The sequence below is a fragment of the Choloepus didactylus genome, chromosome 16 (assembly GCF_015220235.1).
Source record: "Choloepus didactylus isolate mChoDid1 chromosome 16, mChoDid1.pri, whole genome shotgun sequence".
NCBI classification, from domain to species: Eukaryota; Metazoa; Chordata; class Mammalia; order Pilosa; family Megalonychidae; genus Choloepus; species Choloepus didactylus.
Window position 1 is genome coordinate 48426811 of NC_051322.1, and position 21616 is coordinate 48448426.

At 39.2% G+C, this 21616-nt stretch overlaps 1 protein-coding gene across 4 annotated transcripts in view; it reads right to left on the reverse strand.

Moving 5' to 3' along the window:
- RNF138 (ring finger protein 138) overlaps positions 1 to 21616 on the reverse strand; it is a 74780-nt gene that overhangs the window by 34236 nt on the left and 18928 nt on the right. For 3 of the 4 annotated variants that reach the window (XM_037806374.1, XM_037806373.1, XM_037806375.1), the window contains 2 exons: positions 4494 to 4659; positions 3193 to 3308 (listed from right to left, as the gene is read on the reverse strand). The exons of the other annotated variant lie outside the window; for it this stretch is intronic. In XM_037806374.1, coding sequence (XP_037662302.1) covers positions 3193 to 3308; positions 4494 to 4659 — 282 coding nt within the window. The remainder of the gene's footprint in view (positions 1 to 3192; positions 3309 to 4493; positions 4660 to 21616) is intronic. 4 annotated transcript variants of the gene reach the window in all.

Consider the following 21616-nt stretch of genomic DNA (forward strand, 5'->3'; position numbering starts at 1 on the left):
CTAATCTGAGGAGCAGAAAATAGAAAGAAAGAAAGAAAAGTGGACAGATCCTGAGCAACCTTTAGGAACCATTAAGCACACCAATATGCACATTGTAGGAGTTCCAACAGGAGAAGAAAGGGGTAGACAGAATAGTCAAAGAAGTAATGGCTGAAAAAGCCCCAAACTTAACATAAGACAAATAGACTCATCCAAGATGATCAACAAACTCCAAACAGGATACACCCAAATAGAACCACAATGTGGTATATTGTAACCATTGCTGAACACCAAAGATAAAAGAGAATTCTGAAAGCAGCAAAAGAGAAGCTATGTGTTAGCTACAAGGGAAGCCTCAATAAGATTAAGCACTGATTTCTCACCGGAAACCAGAGGCAAGAAGGCAGTGGGACGACATATTTAAAGTGCTGAAAGCAAGAAACTGCCAACCAAACATTCTACATCCACCAAAAATATCTTTCAAAAATGAGAGATTAAGATATTCCCAAATAAACAAAGTTTAGGGAATAAATCACCACTACACAGGTTCTACAAGAGATGCTAAAAAGAGTTCTGCAGGTTGAAAGAAAGGACGATAGACAATAGATCAAAGCTACACGAAAAAATTAAGATCTCTGTAAGGATGTGGGTAAATATAAATGTATTTATATTATGAATACATTTATAACATTCACATATGTTATATATATTACTATTGTATTTTCTATTTGTAACCACTTTTTACTCCTACAGGATCTAAAAGAAATCAGTGGTTTTGGACTCAATGTACAAACATGTAACCTGTGAAAAGAACTACATAAAGGTAGGGGTATGGAGGGGCACAGGAAAATATGTTTCTGTATACTATTGAGGTTAAGTCAGTACCAAAGCAAACAAGACTGTTACAGCTCCAAGACATTAAATTTAAGCCCCATGGTAACTACAAAGATAATACTGGAGAATCTGTAAGTTCAGAGACAGAAATTAGAATACAGGTTGCCAGGGATAGCGGGAGGCAAAATGGGGAGTTATGTAATTATGTAAAGCACAATGGGTTAACACATAAGTTTTAGTAATGGAAAGTGGTGAGGGTATAACAATATGACGAATGTGAGGTGAGGGTATAACAATATGACAAATGTAACTAATCATACTGAACGGTATACTTGAACTTGGTTGAGACGGTAATGTTTACATGATATTTATGTCCCCACAATCAAAAAAAAAAAAAAAAAAAAGGGCAACTAAAAAAGACAATTAAATGCAATGCATGAGCCTGGATAGGATCTAGTAAGGGAGGAGAAAAGGCTTAAAGGGACAATATTGGGACATGAAAAAACTGGAATATAGACTGTAAGCTTTATTTATATTAATGTTAAATTTCCTGAACTTGAGAACTGCACTTAAGGTGGTTAAATAAGTGAATATCCTTGTTCTTAGGAAATGTACATAATAGTAACAAGTGTTCAAGGAGCACGATGTATATAACCTATATTGAAGTGTTCAAAACATGAATTTAAAAAATAGGTAGATAAGATGGATAGACAATGACATGACAAATGTGGCAAATGTTAAAATTAGATCTGGGTAGCTGGAAGGATAGGGGTATATTGGATTTCTCTATGGATTTTGTATTGTTTTTGTATTGTCCTGTAAATTTGAAAGTATTTGAAAATAAAATTTTTTACAAGTCTGTTTCAATGGTTCAAGTGAGAGCTGATGAAAGCCTGTGTCAGAAAAGGGACAAGATAGAAAAAAGACAAAAAAAACCAATGAAGAATACAGACATTAGTCATCAATAGTACATGTAACCAGTTGGATCTAAGGAGTACGGTAGAGGAAGGTATATCTCCCAGGAAGAAAAGTCATTTCAACATTTAACAATGATTGCACAAGTCATACATATTAGGAAGTTTGCCAAGAGCTGAAGAAAAAAACACTGAACAAGACAAACACCAACATCACACTTAAGAACTTAATCTACTGGGTGCAATAACATATAAAAAGGTAATCACAATACAGCAGTAATACAATAAAAAGGAAAGTGTAAGTGAAAGCACTCAAGGGGATTAAAGATCACAAGATTGGGAGTGACCAATTTCATCCAGTGACACTAAGAAGTCGAGTTAAAATGAGAATCTAAAAGAATTCTACCAGACAGGGTAATAAGAAAATTACTAAAGACCTTTATACCAAAACAGTTTCAACTGAGGGATGGGGACAGTAACCTATCTGCAGTGTGATGAATATAGAGGGCTTACAATTGGTTAAATTACTGAAAATTAGCAACATACATTGTGAAATGAACGACTATAAAAATAAAAAATTTGAGAGGGTGCTTAACATATTGTCTCTTGGGAGTCTTTTTAGAATAGTAGGAACACTGCCTTTCCTTATACAGTTATGTGTGTGCTTGCTACTGAGTTTTTCAAAATTAAACAATCCATTGTTAAAAGTACATGCATGAATGGTAACATTATAAAGAGAAACAAGGGAAAGAAGATGGCGTATTGGGAGGGTGAAGATAGGGGGCAGTTTCAAATCGGCAGGGGCTCACAAGGAGTTTCGAAGGTACTGAAAAATGCTCTATTTCTGGACCTGAATTAATAGGTAAGTGGGTATTTGTTTTATCAGTATTTTTAAAACATACATGTGCATTCTGGCCATTCTTCTGTGTAAAAAACATGTTGAAAAAATTTAATATATACAAGTATGAAATGAATAAAATACATATCAAGCCAAAAGCTAGCTTTAAAAAAATTGAGATTAAAACAGAAGAATTTAGTAGTACCTAAGAGTACCAAGTCAAACTTTTAAATGAAATTTTACCAGAACAAATAAATTCAACCTAAAAATTTCAAACCTTATATAATAAAGAGAAAAAAGGGACTCTAGTCCCTTTTTGCAAGTATATTACCGAAAGATTTTCTCTAGGAATTTTCTGGCAAAATCAGTAAGGGAAAATACCTTTCAACTCCCAAGTCTATTGGTATATTCAAAGAAATACACATTCTTAGAATGATTTTAAATATATCATGAAGTTGATCTCCCAGATGCAATCTTACATGTGCCAATAAACTTTGAAGCCAAATTCTGTAGTTCTGTTACTTAAGAAACAAAACCAAAAGGAAACAAAAAACACCTTATCATAGCCCCCAAACAGTTTCTATTTCCATTATAAAAATTCTCTTTTTAGGAATAAATATTGCTTACCTGTTCCCTACTGAATCTTGAGAGATCTGAAAGTTTGGAATGACAGAAGAAACACCATATTCATCCTGATACTTCTTACAAGATTTGTAATGATGTCTCATACGATAGAATTTAATCTGTAAATTGATTAAAATTTAATGTGGTTTTTAACTTAAAATGAATGCAAAAGATTTGAAATATTATCAACAAGAGTTTACTAAATATTCCATTTAAAAAGAGGGTTTTTTTTTTAAGTAAATGATTTAATCCTTTAGTAGGAGCCAAAAATAGGTAATATGTTTCCATCCATCTCATGCAAAGACAATGGATAAGGGTCCAGCTATCCATAGCCTCACCACAAAATATATTAACAATTTTACACTTGAGCTTTTGAAAAGAAAATGCTACTACTAATAGATGAAAAATACAATTAAAAGTATTAAGAAGTGGTCTCACGCTATTGGGCATTTATCCTTTATGTACTGCAAACTGGCTGTAAGAAAGAGCTTAAAGAATTAAGTTCCCAGTTAAAACTTGGAACATTTTTCAATTTCTTTTTGAGTAAAACTAGAATCTCTCAAGTGTATTTTCCAGCTTCACTCCACTGCCCGATCAGTTTATCAGTTAAACACCTTTCTCAAAGAAATGCAAAAGCAGATCTGACTCGAATGAATGCATGAAATAGCAACTGGTTTTACTAACTCTATTAGCTGTTAGAAAAAATGTCTGCAATAAATCCATAAAAACATGTACATACTCAAAATCCAACCACACCTCTTCATTTCACTCCTTCTCCAAATGATGAAATTATAAAATCTAGATTGGAGAATTTTTAATGCCAGTTATCTGATAGCATCTGATTTTCCCACCAGTTCCTTAAAAACTAAGCAAAGTGTTCTGCTAAATATTTTGTGATTTCTTAAATAAATACATACATACATCAAATGGACAGCCAGAAAATTCCTTGACTACATAAATCTATGGTCATACTAATATTTCTGTGCACAAGTTGCAATACATATGCTACCATCAGAAAAACTATGTAAGGGTTGAGGTTGTATCAGAATGGGGTTTATATGAGTTAAATGCCACTATGCTCATTTAGCTCATTTAGTAGGTAATCAACAAATGATTACTTTGAGAAAAATAACATGTTAAAATTCTTGGCGAATTAAGTTTATAATCTAGTGAGATTGATAAACACAGCTCTTTTGGCCTTTTCTGCACAAATCTAAATAACCTCTTTCTCTTTACATTAGCACCCACCCACCTGGAATTTCAGTATAGAGTCTAAAAGAAAAGTTACGTCACATTTACTATACCTGTTTTGCACAGCATCTGCAGCTACCAGAAAACTTCCTCATGACATTTTCAAGGTCTAAGGCCCGTTCAGGACATGCTCTTTCTCTTCTAGTCACATTTCCACGGCAGAGGGGACAATGTATTCCGCTTTCTCTCATTGCAGTCAGGAAACATTTTCTACAGAAACTAAACCAGACATTTGTGATACATAAACTAGAGAAAACAATTACTATTTTCTTTCCTATGATTACACATAAACAAGTGATACAGTACATCTCCTCTAGCCCACAAAATACCAAACTGTATTATTTTGCTTTTAGGACAACCAGATAAATCACAAATGTCTATATCTGGGATCTAGCCTAAGTAGGTACACACTTAATCCAATCCGCTACAAACACAAATATACCTACCTTCCTCATCCCTGCTAAAAGAAGTTGAGAGGTAAGAGTGTAATAAATAGACCAAAGGGTCTGGATTTCCTTATTATGTGGCATTCAATAAGTCACTCTTCCTCTCTAACATCAGTTTCCTCACCCATAAGATGACGAAAGTATATATACTTCATAGGATTATTCAGAACGGTGAAATAGATAATGCATATAAAATTATCACAGTATTTGTTACTTTGGAAAGTGTTCAACAAGTAGTAGCTAATAGTACTAAAGTAACATTACAAGTGATTACCAATTAAAATGATTTAGGAATTAAAACATTAAAAACATTCAACATAACCAGTAATCAAAACAATTCAAAGTAAACAAGACCAAGATGCCACCTTTCACTTAAAACTATGGTGGGGCAAGATGGTGGAGTGGTGAGGTGTGGGTTTTATTTACTCCTCTGGGGCAGTTGGTAGATAGCCAGGAACTGCATGGACTGGATACAACAGAGGAATTTGAGTTTGGACATACTTCAAAGAACACTCACGAACACATGGAACAGTTGAGATCAGCGAAATCTGTAAGGTCTCGTGGACAGGCGGCCCACACCCCTCCCTGCCAGGCACAATCCCAAAGGAAGAGGGGCCATTGGGGCTCAGAACCAGGAGGGAGAACTGCAGTTGCAGCACTGATTAACAAACTCAGACTGTTGATCAAAAACTCCAAACATAGATAAACTGAGACCAGACACCAGAGAATCTGGAAGCAGTTAGCCCGGCAAAAAGGAGAAAGAACTAGCAAAAAGAGCAAAAAAATAAATAAAAACAGATTTTTGGAGTTAGGGGAGAACATAATATGGAGAAGGGCCAGGCTCAAACAGAATAAGGCACATATGCAAATCCAGGGAGCCAGGGCCCTTCTTTAAAAAGCTGGTTTTTCTGCTTGATTGTTCCATTAATTAGTCACCTCCAGCTCTTTGTCTTTTTGCATTTCAATAGCCCATCAGAACTGCAAGGACTGAATTAAAGGGCTTTTCTTTAAATATTCTATACTGGGCTCTTCTTTTCTTTTTATTTATCCTTTCCTCTTTTTCTTTTTAAAATAACGATTCTAAGAAGTCCATTACAGAAAGCCTCAAAGACTTGCAATTTGGGCCCAGGCAAGAGCAGAGCTAAGACAGCTCTGAGAGACAAAGCAGTAAGTCTACTGGCAGAGACAATTCGCTAAAGATGATACCTTCCTAAGAAATGGGGGGCATGGCCCAGGTCCAGTGACAGAACTCAGAGTCCAAGGGCTGGAATTCAAAAATGAGCTTCAGTTAGCCATGCCCCCGACAGGGTCAGGGTCAGGGACACCGGGAGAACTAAAGGCTCCATACCTCCTCACACTAGTGGGGGAGCTGCAGGCTGGCAACCACCATGTGCTGGACAGCACAGGAAAAACACAGAGTCTAAGGGCTTCACAGGAGGGTCTCTATCTCAAGGAAACTCCATACCCTCCTCCTGACCGGGAAAACCTGACTGGGGTTGACCATATGGGAGGAGAACCTCACACAAAAAGGCTACAGAGAGGCAGGGTGAGAAACAGAAAAACAAGAGGTGAAAAACTCCAATCAACTAAGTAGAACCTGTCAGAGGCCTAGAATAAACTGAACTAAACACCAAACATTATAGAACAAAGCCAACCAATAAGAAAACCCTAGGTAGAAGAGTGAAAATGAGCTCCAGAATAAATTAATGAAGAAAGTCAGATGGACCAGCCAAAGGAACAAAGTAATAGTTCAACCAAGATACAGCAGTTAAGGCAACTAATGCTAAATCAAATCAATGAACTGAAGGAAGAACTAATTAAAGATGTTCAAACAAATCTCCTAAATGAATTAAAAAATCAAGTCAATGAACTCAGGGAAGATATAGCAAAAGAGATGAAGTACATAAGGAAGACACTGGATGACCATACAGAAGTCATAAACTTAAAAAAACAAATCGCAGATCTTATAGGAATGAAGGGCATAAAGTAGGAGATGAAAAAGACAATGGAAGGATACAACAGTAGATTTGAACAGGGAGAAGAAAGGATCAGTGAAATTGGAAAATAGATATTTGAATTCATACATACAAAAGAACAGATGGTGATAAGAATGGAAAAATACGAGCTGGGTCTTAGGGAGCTGAGTGAAAACATGAAGCGCACCAATATATATGTTATGGGTGTCCCAGAGGGAAAAGAGGGGAAAGGTGGCAGAAAGAATAGAAAAAATAATTACTGAAAATTTCCCAACTCTTATGAATGACAGAAAACTACAGATTCAAGAAGTACAGCACACCCCAAACAGAACAGACCCCAACAGACATGCTCCAAGACACGTACTCATCAGATGATCCAATGTCAAAGACAAAGTGAGAATTCTGATAGCAGCAAGAGAAAAGCAATCCATCACATACAAGGGAAGCTCGATAAGACTATGTACAGATTTCTCCACGTGGAGGTGAGAAGACAGTGGTATGATATATTTAAGATAATGAAAGAGAAGAACTGCCAACCAAGAATTCTATATATAGCAAAACTGTCCTTCCAAAATGAGGGAGAGATTAAAATATTTTCAGACAAACAGACACTGAGAGTGTTTCTGAATAAGAGACCAGTGCACCAAGAAATACTAAAAGGAATGCTACAGGCTGATCGGAAAAGACAGGAGAGAGAGGTTTGGAGAAGACTGTAGAAATGAAGATTATCAGGAAGGATAAAAGGAGAAAGAGGAAAAAATAAGGCATGACATATAAAATCCAAAAGACAAAATGGTAGGAAAAAGTACTGCCCTTACAATAATAACACTAAATGTTAATGGATTAAACTCCCCAATGAAAAGACACAGACAGGCAAAATGGATAAAACACAGGAACCATCTATATGCTGTCTACAAGAAACTCACTTTAGACACAAGGACAAAAATAGGCTGAAAACGAAAGGTTGGAAAAAGATATTTCACTCAAACAGCAACCAGAAAAAAGCAGGAGTAGCTTTCAAACAGCAAACAATTAAAAGAGACAAAGAAGGACACTATATATTAATAAAAGGGTCAATTCATCAAGAAAACATAACAATCATAAACATTTAGGCACCAAGCCAGGTTGACCAAAAATTCATGAGGCAAATACTGAGAACACTGAATGGAGAAGTAGGTAACTACAATAATAGTTGGAGACTTCAATACACCACCCTCATCAATGCACAGAACATCTAGACAGAGGATCAATAAGTAAACAGATGTTGAATTGTATGATAAATGAACTAGACTTGACAGACATTTATAGAACACTACACACCCACAACAGCAAGATACACGTTTTTCTGAAGTGCTCATGGAACAGTCTTTAGGATAGAACACATGTTGGGTCACAAAGCAAGTCTCAACTAACTTAAAAATATTGATATTATAAAAAACACTTTCTTGGATCATAACATAATGAAGCTGGAAATAAATAACAGGCAGGAGATTGTAAAATTCACAAATATATGGAAACTAAACAACACACTCTTAGAAAACCAGTAGGGAAAGGAAGAAATTATAAGAGAAATTAGTAAATACCTTGAGGCAAATGACAATGAAAACACAACATATCAAAACTGATGGGATGCAGCAAAGGCAGTGTTGAGAGGAATATTTATTGACCTAAATGCCTATATTAAAACAGACAGAGCAAAAATTGAGGAATTAACTGTCCACCTGGAAGAACTAGAGAAAGAATAGGAAACAAACCACAAAGCAAACAGAAGGAAAGAAATAACAAAGATTAGAGCAGAAATAAATGAAACTGAGAACAGGAAAACAGTAGAGAATCAACAAAACCAAAAGCCGGTTCGTCAAGGATATCAACAAAATTGACGGACCCTGAGCAAGGCTAACAAAAGAGAGCAGATGCAAACAAATGCAATCAGAAACGGGAAAGGAAACATAACAACTGACTCTGCAGAAATAAAGAACATAATGAGACAATAATATGAGCAACTATATGCTAATAAACTAGACAATTTACACAAAATGGACAACTTACTAGAAAAGCATCAACCAACCCTGATCCGAGAAGAAATAGATGACTTCAACAAACCAATCACAAGTAACGAGACTGAGTAGGTCATCAAAAAGCTCCCATAAAGGAAAAGCCCAGGAACAGATGGTTTCACATGTGAATTCTACCAAGCATTCAAAGAAGAATGGGAAAGAAGGAAGGGTCAGGAGGCGGGGCAAGATGGCAGACTGGTGAGCTGTATGTTTTAGTTACTCCTCCAGGAAAGTAGGTAGAAAGCCAGGAACTGCGTGGACTGGACACCACAGAGCAATCTGACTTTGGGCATACTTCATACAACACTCATGAAAACGTGGAACTGCTGAGATCAGCGAAATCTGTAAGTTTTTGCAGCCAGGGGACCCGCGCCCCTCCCTGCCAGGCTCAGTCCCGTGGGAGGAGGGGCTGTCAGCTCCGGGAAGAAGAAGGGAGAACTGCAGTGGCAGCCCTTATCGGAAACTCATTCTGCTGATCCAAACTCCAACCATAGATAGACGGAGAACAGACACCAGAGAATCTGAGAGCAGCCAGCCCAGCAGAGAGGAGACAGGCATAGAAAAAAAAAACAACACGAAAAACTCCAAACTAAAAGCAGAGGATTTTTGGAGTTCTGGTGAACATAGAAAGGGGAAGGGCAGAGCTCAGGCCCGAGCTCAGGCCCGAGCTCAGGCCCTGAGGCGCATATGCAAATCCCGAACAAACGCTGATCTCTCTGCCCTGTGGACCTTTCCTTAATGGCCCTGGTTGCTTTCTCTCTTAGCATTTCAATAACCCATTAGATCTCTGAGGAGGGCCCTTTTTTTTTTTTTTTTTTTTAATCCTCTTTTCTTTTTCTAAAACAATTACTCTAAGAAGCCCAATACAGAAAGCTTCAAAGACTTACAATTTGGGCAGGTCAAGTCAAGAGTAGAACTAGGAGAGCTCTGAGACAAAACGCAATAATCCAGTGGCTGAGAAAATTCACTAAACACCACAACTTCCCAAGAAAAGGGGGGTGTCCACTCACAGCCATCATCCTGGTGGACAGGAAACACTCCTGCCCATCGCCAGCCCCATAGCCCAGAACTGCCCCAGACAACCCAGTGTGACAGAAGTGCTTCAAATAACAGGCACACACCACAAAACTGGGCGTGGACATTAGCCTTCCCTGCAACCTCAGTTGATTGTCCCAGAGTTGGGAAGGTAGAGCAGTGTGAATTAACAAAGCCCCATTCAGCCATCATTTGAGCAGACTGGGAGCCTCCCTACACAGCCCAGCAGCCCAGAACTGCCCTGGGGGACGGCACTCACCTGTGACATAGCACAGTCATCCCTCAACAGAGGACCCGGGGTGCACGGCCTGGAAGAGGGGCCCACTTGCAAGTCTCAGGAGCCATACGCCAATACCAAGGACTTGTGGGTCAGTGGCAGAGACAAACTGTGGCAGGACTGAACTGAAGGATTAGACTATTGCAGCAGCTTTAAAACTCTAGGATCACCAGGGAGATTTGATTGTTAGAGCCACCCCCCCCCGACTGCCCAGACACACGCCCCATATACAGGGCAGGCAACACCAACTACACACGCAAGCTTGGTACACCAATTGGACCCCACAAGACTCACTCCCCCATTCACCAAAAAGGCTAAGCAGGGGAGAACTGGCTTGTGGAGAACAGGTGGCTCGTGGACGCCACCTGCTGGTTAGTTAGAGAAAGTGTACTCCACGAAGCTGTAGATCTGATAAATTAGAGATAAGGACTTCAATTGGTCTACAAATCCTAAAAGAACCCTATCAAGTTCAGCAAATGCCACGAGGCCAAAAACAACAGAAAATTATAAAGCATATGAAAAAACCAGACGATATGGATAACCCAAGCCCAAGCACCCAAATCAAAAGATCAGAACAGACACAGCACCTAGAGCAGCTACTCAAAGAACTAAAGACGAACAATGAGACCATAGTACGGGAGACAAAGGAAATCAAGAAGACCCTAGAAGAGCATAAAGAAGACATTGCAAGACTAAATAAAAAAATGGATGATCTTATGGAAATTAAAGAAACTGTTGAGCAAATTAAAAAGATTCTGGACACTCATAGTACAAGACTAGAGGAAGTTGAACAACAAATCAGTGACCTCGAAGATGACAGAATGGAAAATGAAAGCATAAAAGAAAGAATGGGGAAAAAAATTGAAAAAATCGAAATGGACCTCAGGGATATGATAGATAATATGAAACGTCCGAATATAAGACTCATTGGTGTCCCAGAAGGGGAAGAAAAGGGTAAAGGTCTAGGAAGAGTATTCAAAGAAATTGTTGGGGAAAACTTCCCAAATCTTCTAAACAACATAAATACACAAATCATAAATGCTCAGCGAACCCCAAATAGAATAAATCCAAATAAACCCACTCCGAGACATATACCGATCACACTGTCAAACACAGAAGAGAAGGAGCAAGTTCTGAAAGCAGCAAGAGAAAAGCAATTCACCACATACAAAGGAAACAGCATAAGACTAAGTAGTGACTACTCAGCAGCCACCATGGAGGCCAGAAGGCAGTGGCACAATATATTTAAAATTCTGAGTGAGAAAAATTTCCAGCCAAGAATACTTTATCCAGCAAAGCTCTCCTTCAAATTTGAGAGAGAGCTTAAATTTTTCACAGACAAACAAATGCTGAGAGAATTTGCTAACAAGAGACCTGCCCTACTGGAGATACTAAAGGGAGCCCTACAGACAGAGAAACAAAGAAAGGACAGAGAGACTTGGAGAAAGGTTCAGTACTAAAGAGATTCGGTATGGGTACAATAAAGGATATTAATAGACAGAGGGGAAAAATATGACAAACATAAACCAAAGGATAAGATGGCTGATTCAAGAAATGCCTTCACGGTTATAACGTTGAATGTAAATGGATTAAACTCCCCAATTAAAAGATATAGATTCGCAGAATGGATCAAAAAAAATGAACCATCAATATGTTGCATACAAGAGACTCATCTTAGACACAGGGACACAAAGAAACTGAAAGTGAAAGGATGGAAAAAAATATTTCATGCAAGCTACAGCCAAAAGAAAGCAGGTGTAGCAATATTAATCTCAGATAAAACAGACTTCAAATGCAGGGATGTTTTGAGAGACAAAGAAGGCCACTACATACTAATAAAAGGGGCAATTCAGCAAGAAGAAATAACAATCGTAAATGTCTATGCACCCAATCAAGGTGCCACAAAATACATGAGAGAAACACTGGCAAAACTAAAGGAAGCAATTGATGTTTCCACAATAATTGTGGGAGACTTCAACACATCACTCTCTCCTATAGATAGATCAACCAGACAGAAGACCAATAAGGAAATTGAAAACCTAAACAATCTGATAAATGAATTAGATTTAACAGACATATACAGGACATTACATCCCAAATCACCAGGATACACATACTTTTCTAGTGCTCATGGAACTTTCTCCAGAATAGATCATATGCTGGGACATAAAACAAGCCTCAATAAATTTAAAAAGATTGAAATTATTCAAAGCACATTCTCTGACCACAATGGAATACAATTAGAAGTCAATAACCATCAGAGACTTAGAAAATTCACAAATACCTGGAGGTTAAACAACACACTCCTAAACAATCAGTAGGTTAAAGAAGAAATAGCAAGAGAAATTGCTAAATATATAGAGACGAATGAAAATGAGAACACAACATACCAAAACCTATGGGATGCAGCAAAAGCAGTGCTAAGGGGGAAATTTATAGCACTAAACGCATATATTAAAAAGGAAGAAAGAGCCAAAATCAAAGAACTAATGGATCAACTGAAGAAGCTAGAAAATGAACAGCAAACCAATCCTAAACCAAGTAGAAGAAAAGAAATAACAAGGATTAAACCCGAAATAAATGACACAGAGAACAAAAAAACAAGAGAGGATAAATATCACCAAAAGTTGGTTCTTTGAGAAGATCAACAAGATTGACAAGCCCCTAGCTAGACTGACAAAATCAAAAAGAGAGAAGACCCATATAAACAAAATAATGAATGAAAAAGGTGACATAACTGCAGATCCTGAAGAAATTAAAAAAATTATAAGAGGATATTATGAACAACTGTATGGCAACAAACTGGATAATGTAGAGGAAATGGACAATTTCCTGGAAACATATGAACAACCTAGACTGACCAGAGAAGAAATAGAAGACCTCAACCAACCCATCACAAGCAAAGAGATCCAATCAGTCATCAAAAATCTTCCCACAAATAAATGCCCAGGGCCAGATGGCTTCACAGGGGAATTCTACCAAACTTTCCAGAAAGAACTGACACCAATCTTACTCAAACTCTTTCAAAACACTGAAGAAAATGGAACACTACCTAACTCATTTTATGAAGCTAACATCAATCTAATACCAAAACCAGGCAAAGATGCTACAAAAAAGGAAAACTACCGGCCAATCTCCCTAATGAATACAGATGCAAAAATCCTCAACAAAATACTTGCAAATCGAATCCAAAGACACATTAAAAAAATCATACACCATGACCAAGTGGGGTTTATTCCAGGCATGCAAGGATGTTTCAACATAAGAAAATCAATGTATTACAACACACTAACAAGTCAAAAGGGAAAAATCAATTGATCATCTCAATAGATGCTAAAAAAGCATTTGACAAAATCCAACATCCCTTTTTGATAAAAACACTTCAAAAGGTAGGAATTGAAGGAAACTTCCTCAACATGATAAAGAGCATATATGAAAAACCCACAGCCAGCATAGTACTCAATGGTGAGAGACTGAAAGCCTTCCCTCTAAGATCAGGAACAAGACAAGGACGCCCGCTGTCACCACTGTTATTCAACATTGTGCTGGAAGTGCTAGCCAGGGCAATCCGGCAAGACAAAGAAATAAAAGGCATCCAAACTGGAAAAGAAGTAGTAAAACTGTCATTGTTTGCAGATGATATGATCTTATATCTAGAAAACCCTGAGAAATCGACGATACAGCTACTAGAGCTAATAAACAAATTTAGCAAAGTAGCGGGATACAAGGTTAATGCACATAAGTCAGTAATGTTTCTATATGCTAGAAATGAAGAAACTGAAGAGACACTCAAGAAAAAGATACCATTTTCAATAACAACTAAAAAAATCAAGTACCTAGGAATAAACTTAACCAAAGATGTAAAAGACCTATACAAAGAAAACTACATAACTCTACTAAAAGAAATAGAAGGGGACCTTATAAGATGGAAAAATATTCCATGTTCATGGATAGGAAGACTAAACGTCATTAAGATGTCAATTCTACCCAAACTCATCAGATTCAATGCAATCCCAATCAAAATTCCAACAACCTACTTTGCAGACTTGGAAAAGCTAGTTATCAAATTTATTTGGAAAGGGAAGATGCCTCGAATTGCTAAAGACACTCTAAAAAAGAAAAACGAAGTGGGAGGACTTACACTCCCTGACTTTGAAGCTTATTATAAAGCCACACTTGCCAAAACAGCATGGTACTGGCACAAAGATAGACATATAGATCAATGGAATCGAATTGAGAATTCGGAGATAGACCCTCAGATCTATGGGCGACTGATCTTTGATAAGGCCCCCAAAGTCACTGAACTGAGTCATAATGGTCTTTTCAACAAATGGGGCTGGGAGAGTTGGATATCCATATCCAAAAGAATGAAAGAGGACCCCTACCTCACCCCCTACACAAAAATTAACTCAAAATGGACCAAAGATCTCAATATAAAAGAAAGTACCATAAAACTCCTAGAAGATAATGTAGGAAAACATCTTCAAGACCTTGTATTAGGCGGCCACTTCCTAGACTTTACACCCAAAGCACAAGCAACAAAAGAGAAAATAGATAAATGGGAACTCCTCAAGCTTAGAAGTTTCTGAACCTCAAAGGAATTTCTCAAAAAGGTAAAGAGGCAGCCAACTCAATGGGAAAAAATTTTTGGAAACCATGTATCTGACAAAAGACTGATATCTTGCATATATAAAAGAAATCCTACAACTCAATGACAATAGTACAGTCGGCCCAATTATAAAATGGGCAAAAGATATGAAAAGACAGTTCTCTGAAGAGGAAATACAAATGGCCAAGAAACACATGAAAAAATGATCAGCTTCACTAGCTATTAGAGAGATGCAAATTAAGACCACAATGAGATACCATCTAACACCGATTAGAATGGCTGCCATTAAACAAACAGGAAACTACAAACGCTGGAGGGGATGTGGAGAAATTGGAACTCTTATTCATTGTTGGTGGGACAGTATAATGGTTCAGCCACTCTGGAAGTCAGTCTGGCAGTTCCTTAGAAAACTAGATATAGAGTTACCATTCGATCCAGCGATTGCACTTCTCGGTATATACCCGGAAGATCGGAAAGCAGTGAGACGAACAGATATCTGCACGCCAATGTTCATAGCAGCATTATTCACAATTGCCAAGAGATGGAAACAACCCAAATGTCCTTCAAAAGATGAGTGGATAAATAAAATGTGGTATATACACACGATGGAATACAATGCGGCAGTAAGAAGGAACGATCTGGTGAAACATATGACAACATGGATGAACCCTGAAGACATAATGCTGAGCGAAATAAGCCAGGCACAAAAAGAGAAATATTATATGCTACCACTAATGTGAAATTTGAAAAATGTAAAACAAATGGTTTATAATGTAGAATGTAGGGGAACTAGCAATAGAGAGCAATTAAGGAAGGGGGAACAATAATCCAAGAAGAGCAGATGGGCTGTTCTGCGTTCTGGGGATGCCCAGGAATGACTATGGTCTGTTGATTTCTGATGGATATAGTAGGAGCAAGTTCACAGAAATGTTGCTATATTAGGTAACTTTCTTGGGGTAAAGTAGGAACATGTTGGATGTTAAGCAGTTATCTTAGGTTAGTTGTCTTTTTCTTACTCCCTTGTTATGGTCTCTTTGAAATGTTCTTTTATTGTATGTTTGTTTTCTTTTTAACTTTTTTTCATACAGTTGATTTAATAAAGAAGGGAAAGCTAAAAAAAAAAAAAAAACAAGAAATGAAAAACAAGGGAAAAAAAACGATGTAGTGCCACCTTGAGGAGCCTGTAGAGAATGCAGGGGAATTCGCCTACCCCACCTCCATGCTTGCTAACATGACCACAGACATAGGGGACTGGTGGTTTGATGGGTTGAGCCCTCTGCCACAGGTTTTACCCTTGGGAGGACGGTTGCTGCAAGGGAGAGGCTAGGCCTCCCTATGGTTGTGCCTGGGAGCCTCCTCCCGGGTGCCTCTTTGTTGCTCGGATGTGGCCCTGTCTCTCTAGCTAGGCCAACTTGAAAGGTGAAATCACTGCCCTCCCCCCTACGTGGGATCAGACACCCAGGGGAGTGAATCTCCCTGGCAACGTGGAGTGTGACTCCCGGAGAGGAATGTAGACCTGGCATCGTGGGACGGAGAACATCTTCTTGACCAAAAGGGGGATGTGAAAGGAAATGAAATAAGCTTCAGTGGCAGAGAGATTCCAAAAGGAGCCGAGAGGTCACTCTGGTGGGCACTCTTATGCACACTTTAGACAACCCTTTTTAGGTTCTAAAGAATTGGGGTAGCTGGTGGTGGATACCTGAAACTATCAAACTGCAACCCAGAACCCATGAATCTCGAAGACAGTTGTATAAAAATGTAGCTTATGAGGGGTGACAATGGGATTGGGAAAGCCATAAGGACCACACTCCACTTTGTCTAGTTTATGGATGGATGAGTAGAAAAATAGGGGAAGGAAACAAACAGACAAAGGTACCCAGTGTTCTTTTTTACTTCAATTGCTCTTTTTCACTCTAATTATTATTCTTGTTATTTTTGTGTGTGTGCTAATGAAGGTGTCAGTGATTGATTTGGGTGATGAATGTACCACTATGTAATGGTACTGTAAACAATCGAAAGTACGATTTCTTTTGTATGACTGTGTGGTATGTGAATATATCTCAATAAAATGAAGATTAAAAAAAAAAAAAACAAAAAGAATGGGAGAATCTAAGATGGCAGCAGAGAGAGGAGGGGAAACTAGTTAGGCTCCCTGGAACAACTAAAAAAAAACAGGAACAATAGTAAATAATCCAGAATAACTGGGGGAACAAACGTCACTGTCCACTCATCATACCCCAACCTGAATTGGGAGGAATGCCCAAGATCACAGCATAAAATCTGTAAGTAAAAACTGCGGATCCAAGCCAGGAGCGCCCTCCCCCCACAGTCCAAGCTGCAAAGCCTCGTGGTGCCAAAGAGAAGCTCTCTCCCAGCAAGTGAATATAGCTCAGCTGAGCTCCAACTGGGGTTTTAATTAGCGAGTGTCAACAGCTTACTACTAGCTACAAATCCCCAACAAGCAGACAGAGGCTCTGGGTGATGACTGACTTTGGAGAGCCAGAGGGTCGTTGCAGACTAGTCCAGAGGGGAACTTTCTGTCCCTTTTTTGGCTCAGTGGAGAAAGCCTCAGCCATTTTCAGTTCCCAGTGTTCTAACCCAGACAAGGGCTGACATAGCATAGGCAGAGAGAGACCACTGAAATACTAATGACCTCTCCCTAGGGGGGTCTATCTTCTCTAAGAGGAAAGGGGTGGGGCCCAGCTCTACTACCTGCCTTCCATTCAGAACCAGACCCCAAAGCCTGGGGGAAAACAGCCAAGGGCCACATCTCCTTACACCAGTCTGGAGTTACAGGCTGACAGGCGCAACCTGCAGGGAAGAAAAGCACAGTGACCTGAGGCATCACAGAGTGTACCAATTTTCTAAGACACACCCTCAAGGGAGCCAGATACTGAATATTTCTTCCTTCTGGGACCTGAGCCCATTCTGGTCTGGGAAAACCCGATTGGGGTAACCAAGGAAACCATGCCTAGACAATAGAAAACTACAACCTACACAAAAAAAATGAAGTTATGGCCCAGTCAAAGGAACAGACTTCACTTCAACTAAGATACGGGAATTGAAACAACTAATAATAAGTCAATTCAAAAAGATTAGGGAAGATATGGCGAAAGCACTGAACTGTATAATGAAAACAGTGGGTGTACGTAAGGTAGAAATTGAAAGTTTGAAAAACCAACTGGCAAAATCTATGGAAATGAAAGGCACAACACAAGAGATGAAAGACACAATGGAAACATACAACAGGAGATCTCAAGAGGCGAAGAAAACACTCAGGAACTGGAGAACAAGGCACCTGAAAGCCTACACACAAAAGAACAGATAGAGAAAAGAATAGAAAAACACAAGCAACATCTCCGGGAACTTAAGGACAAAATGAAAAGCAAGAATATACATTGTCATTGGTGCCCCAGAAGGAGAAGAGAAGGGAAAACGGGTAGAAGCAATAATACAGGAAATCACCAATGAAAATTTCCCATCTTTCACGAAAGACATAAAATAATGGATCCAAGAAGTGCAGCACACCCCAAACAGAATAGATCCAAACAGGCCTACGTCAAGACACTTAATAATCAGATTATCAAACATCAAAGATAAAGAGAGACTCCTGAAAGCAGCAAGAGAGAAGCGATCCATCACATACAAAGGAAGCCTGATAAGACTATGTGTGGATTTCTCAATAGAAACCATGGAGGCAAGAAGGAAGTGGGGTGATATATTTAAGGTACTGAAAGAGAAAAACCACCAACCAAGAACCCTATATCTGGCAAAACTATCCTTCAAATATGAGGGAGAGCTTAAAATATTCTCTGACAGACAGACAATGACCGAGTTTGTGAACAAGGTACCAGCTCTACAGGAAACACTAAAGGCAGCACTGCAGAAAGAAAGGAAAAGACAGAAGTGAGAGCTTTGGGAAACACTTTTGGGAGATAGCAGCACAGCAATGTAAGTACACTGAACAAAGATGACTGTGAATATGGTTGAAAGAGGAAGGCTGGGACCATGTGAAACACCGGAACAAAAGACGAACGATAAAGACTGGGCCTGTGTAACTCAGGGAAACCTAGGGTGCTCAACGGTTGCAATAAAAGGTACAAATATGTTTTTACCTGAGGTAGAACAAATAAATGTCAACATTACAAGGTGTTAAAAATAGGGTGGGACTGGGGGGATAATACAATCAATGCAAACTAGAGACTATAATTAACAGAAACATTGTATTATGCTTCCTTTAATATAACAAAGGCAATATACCAAAGCTAAATGCATATGGGGGTGGGGAGGTAACAGGACTCCTGGCATTGGTGATGTTGTCAGACTCTTTATTCTACTTTAGGTTAATGCTATCTTTCCTTTTGTCGCTTTCTAGCTATCAAGTTTTTTTTGGTTTGTTTTTTCTCTCTTTCTCTTTTCTTTTTCTTTTGCCTCTCTGCCTTCTATGATTCTTCCTCTTTCTTTGTGGAAGAAGCAGAAATGTCCTTATATAGAGAGTGGCGATGGTGCTGAATACATAAATATGTGGCTATACAGGTAACCAACTATTGTTTACTTAGGACGGAATGTATGGTGCGTGAACAAAACCATCTTATAAGAAATAGGTTGATGAAGAAACCCTGAGGGCACTATATTGAGTGAAAAAGACAGACACATAAAGGTAAATATTGCAGGGTCTCATTGATATGAACTAATTACAATATGTAAACTCACAGACATGAAATATAAGTTACCAGGATATAGAATGAGGCTAAAGAATGGGGAGCGGTTGCTTGTTATAAGCAGAATGTTCAAATAGGGTGAACTTAAATGTTTGGAAATGGACAGGGGTGATGGTAGCATGTTGTGAGAATAACAGTGTTGAAAGGTGTGTGAAGGTGGTGGAAAGGGTAAGGTCAGAGTCACATATGTTACCAGAAGGAAAGCTGGAGGTTAAAAGATGGGAATATATAAAACAATGAATCTTGTAATGGATAATGTCCACCGTTAACTATACAAATATTAGAAATCTCTCTCAGAAACTAGAACTAATTACAACACTACAACTAGAAGTTAATAACAGAGAGACATATAGGGAAAAAATATACACCTATTGCAAACTATATACTACAGTTAGTAGTATTTTAACATTTTTTCATCAACAGTATCAAATGTACTATACGAAATCTATGAATCAATAATGGAGGGGGGAGAACCTAAGATGGAGGCTAGGTGAGACACGGCAAAAAAAACACCTCCGTGAAAAATACAAGATAAAAACCAGAAAGTGACCCAGAATACCGGTTTCAGCAATGCGCCAGCTGGACAAGGTCTGCTAGTACCACAGGGGCCGTATACTTGGTGAAACCGGGATTCTGCATTCTGAAACGAGTGAGTAAGCTGGCTGGGAGACCCGCAGCGATGCTGCGGTGTGGGGAAGCCAGGGGTTGGCGTTTGGAGACCGACTGGTTCTTTAAACAAAACAAAACAAAACAAAACAAAAGGGAAAAACCCAGGAGCAGCTGCAGTTGAGACAGTGAGAACCACGCAGTAAAACACGGCAGGAGAGGGCTGAGCCAGCCTCTCAGTATCTGGCCTGGAGGATAGCCCGCTGCAGATACCCTCAGGGGCAGGGGACCGGAGGGGAGAGCCGGAAGCAGAAAGAAACCCCACGGCTAGCAGGTGGCTTCCCGGAGGGCTGGAGACACTCCTGCCTGGGGCCGTGCCCACAGCCCAGAGCCCCGCCAGTTGTCCTGGAGCTGGGAAGGAGGAACTGTGCGAGGAGGAGGGGGTTGAGAAGCCCCATTCGGCCATCTTTGCATCAGGCTAAGAGCATCCCCACACGGCCCGGTGGCCTGAGGCTTCCCTTGAGGGATGGCGCACAGCCTTCCCTCAATGTGTATGTGATGTAGCACAGCCTTCCCTCAGCAGAGGTCCTGGAAGAGCACAGCTGAGAAAGGGGGCCGGTTCAGAAAACCCTGGGACGCTATGCCAAGTCCAGTGGTTTGTGTGTCAGCAAGAGAGAGGGTCTGGGGCTGAACTGAAATGAAAGTTTAGACTCTTGCAGCAGCCTTGAATCTCCAGGAATACCTGGGGAGTTTGAATATTAAAGCTGCCCTGCCAACCTAGCCACCCGGACACACGCCCCACATTCAGGGCGGACGGCTCCAGCAACACACCCAAACTGAATTCACGAACTGAACCCCACAAGAATCATTTCCCCACACACCGCGGGGACACAGTTGAGGAGAACTGACTTGAGGGGTATAGATAACTCACAGACGCCATCTGCTGGTTAGTCAGAGAAAGTGTATGGCACCAATTTTTGTTTCTGAAAAATTAGATTGGTATCTTTTTTTACAACTCGAAAGAACCCCATTAAGCAAAGCAAATGCCAAGAGGCCAAAAACAACAGAAAATCTTAATGCATATAATAAAACCAGATGATATGGAGAACCCAATTCCAAACACCCAAATCAAAATATCAGAAGAGAGACAGTACTTGGCACAATTAATCAAAGAACTACATGAAGACAACTGTATAAAAATCTAGTTTATGAGGGGTGACAATGGGATTGGGAAAGCCTTAAGGACCACATTCCCCTTTGTCTAGTTTATGGATGGATGAGTAGAAAAATAGGGGAAACAAACAAACAAACAAACAGACAAAGGCACCCAGTGTTCTTTTTTACTTTAATTGCTCTTTTTCACTTTAATTATTATTCTTGTTATTTTTGTGTGTGTGGTAATGAAGGTGTCAGGGATTGATTTTGGTGAAGAATGTACAACTATGTAAT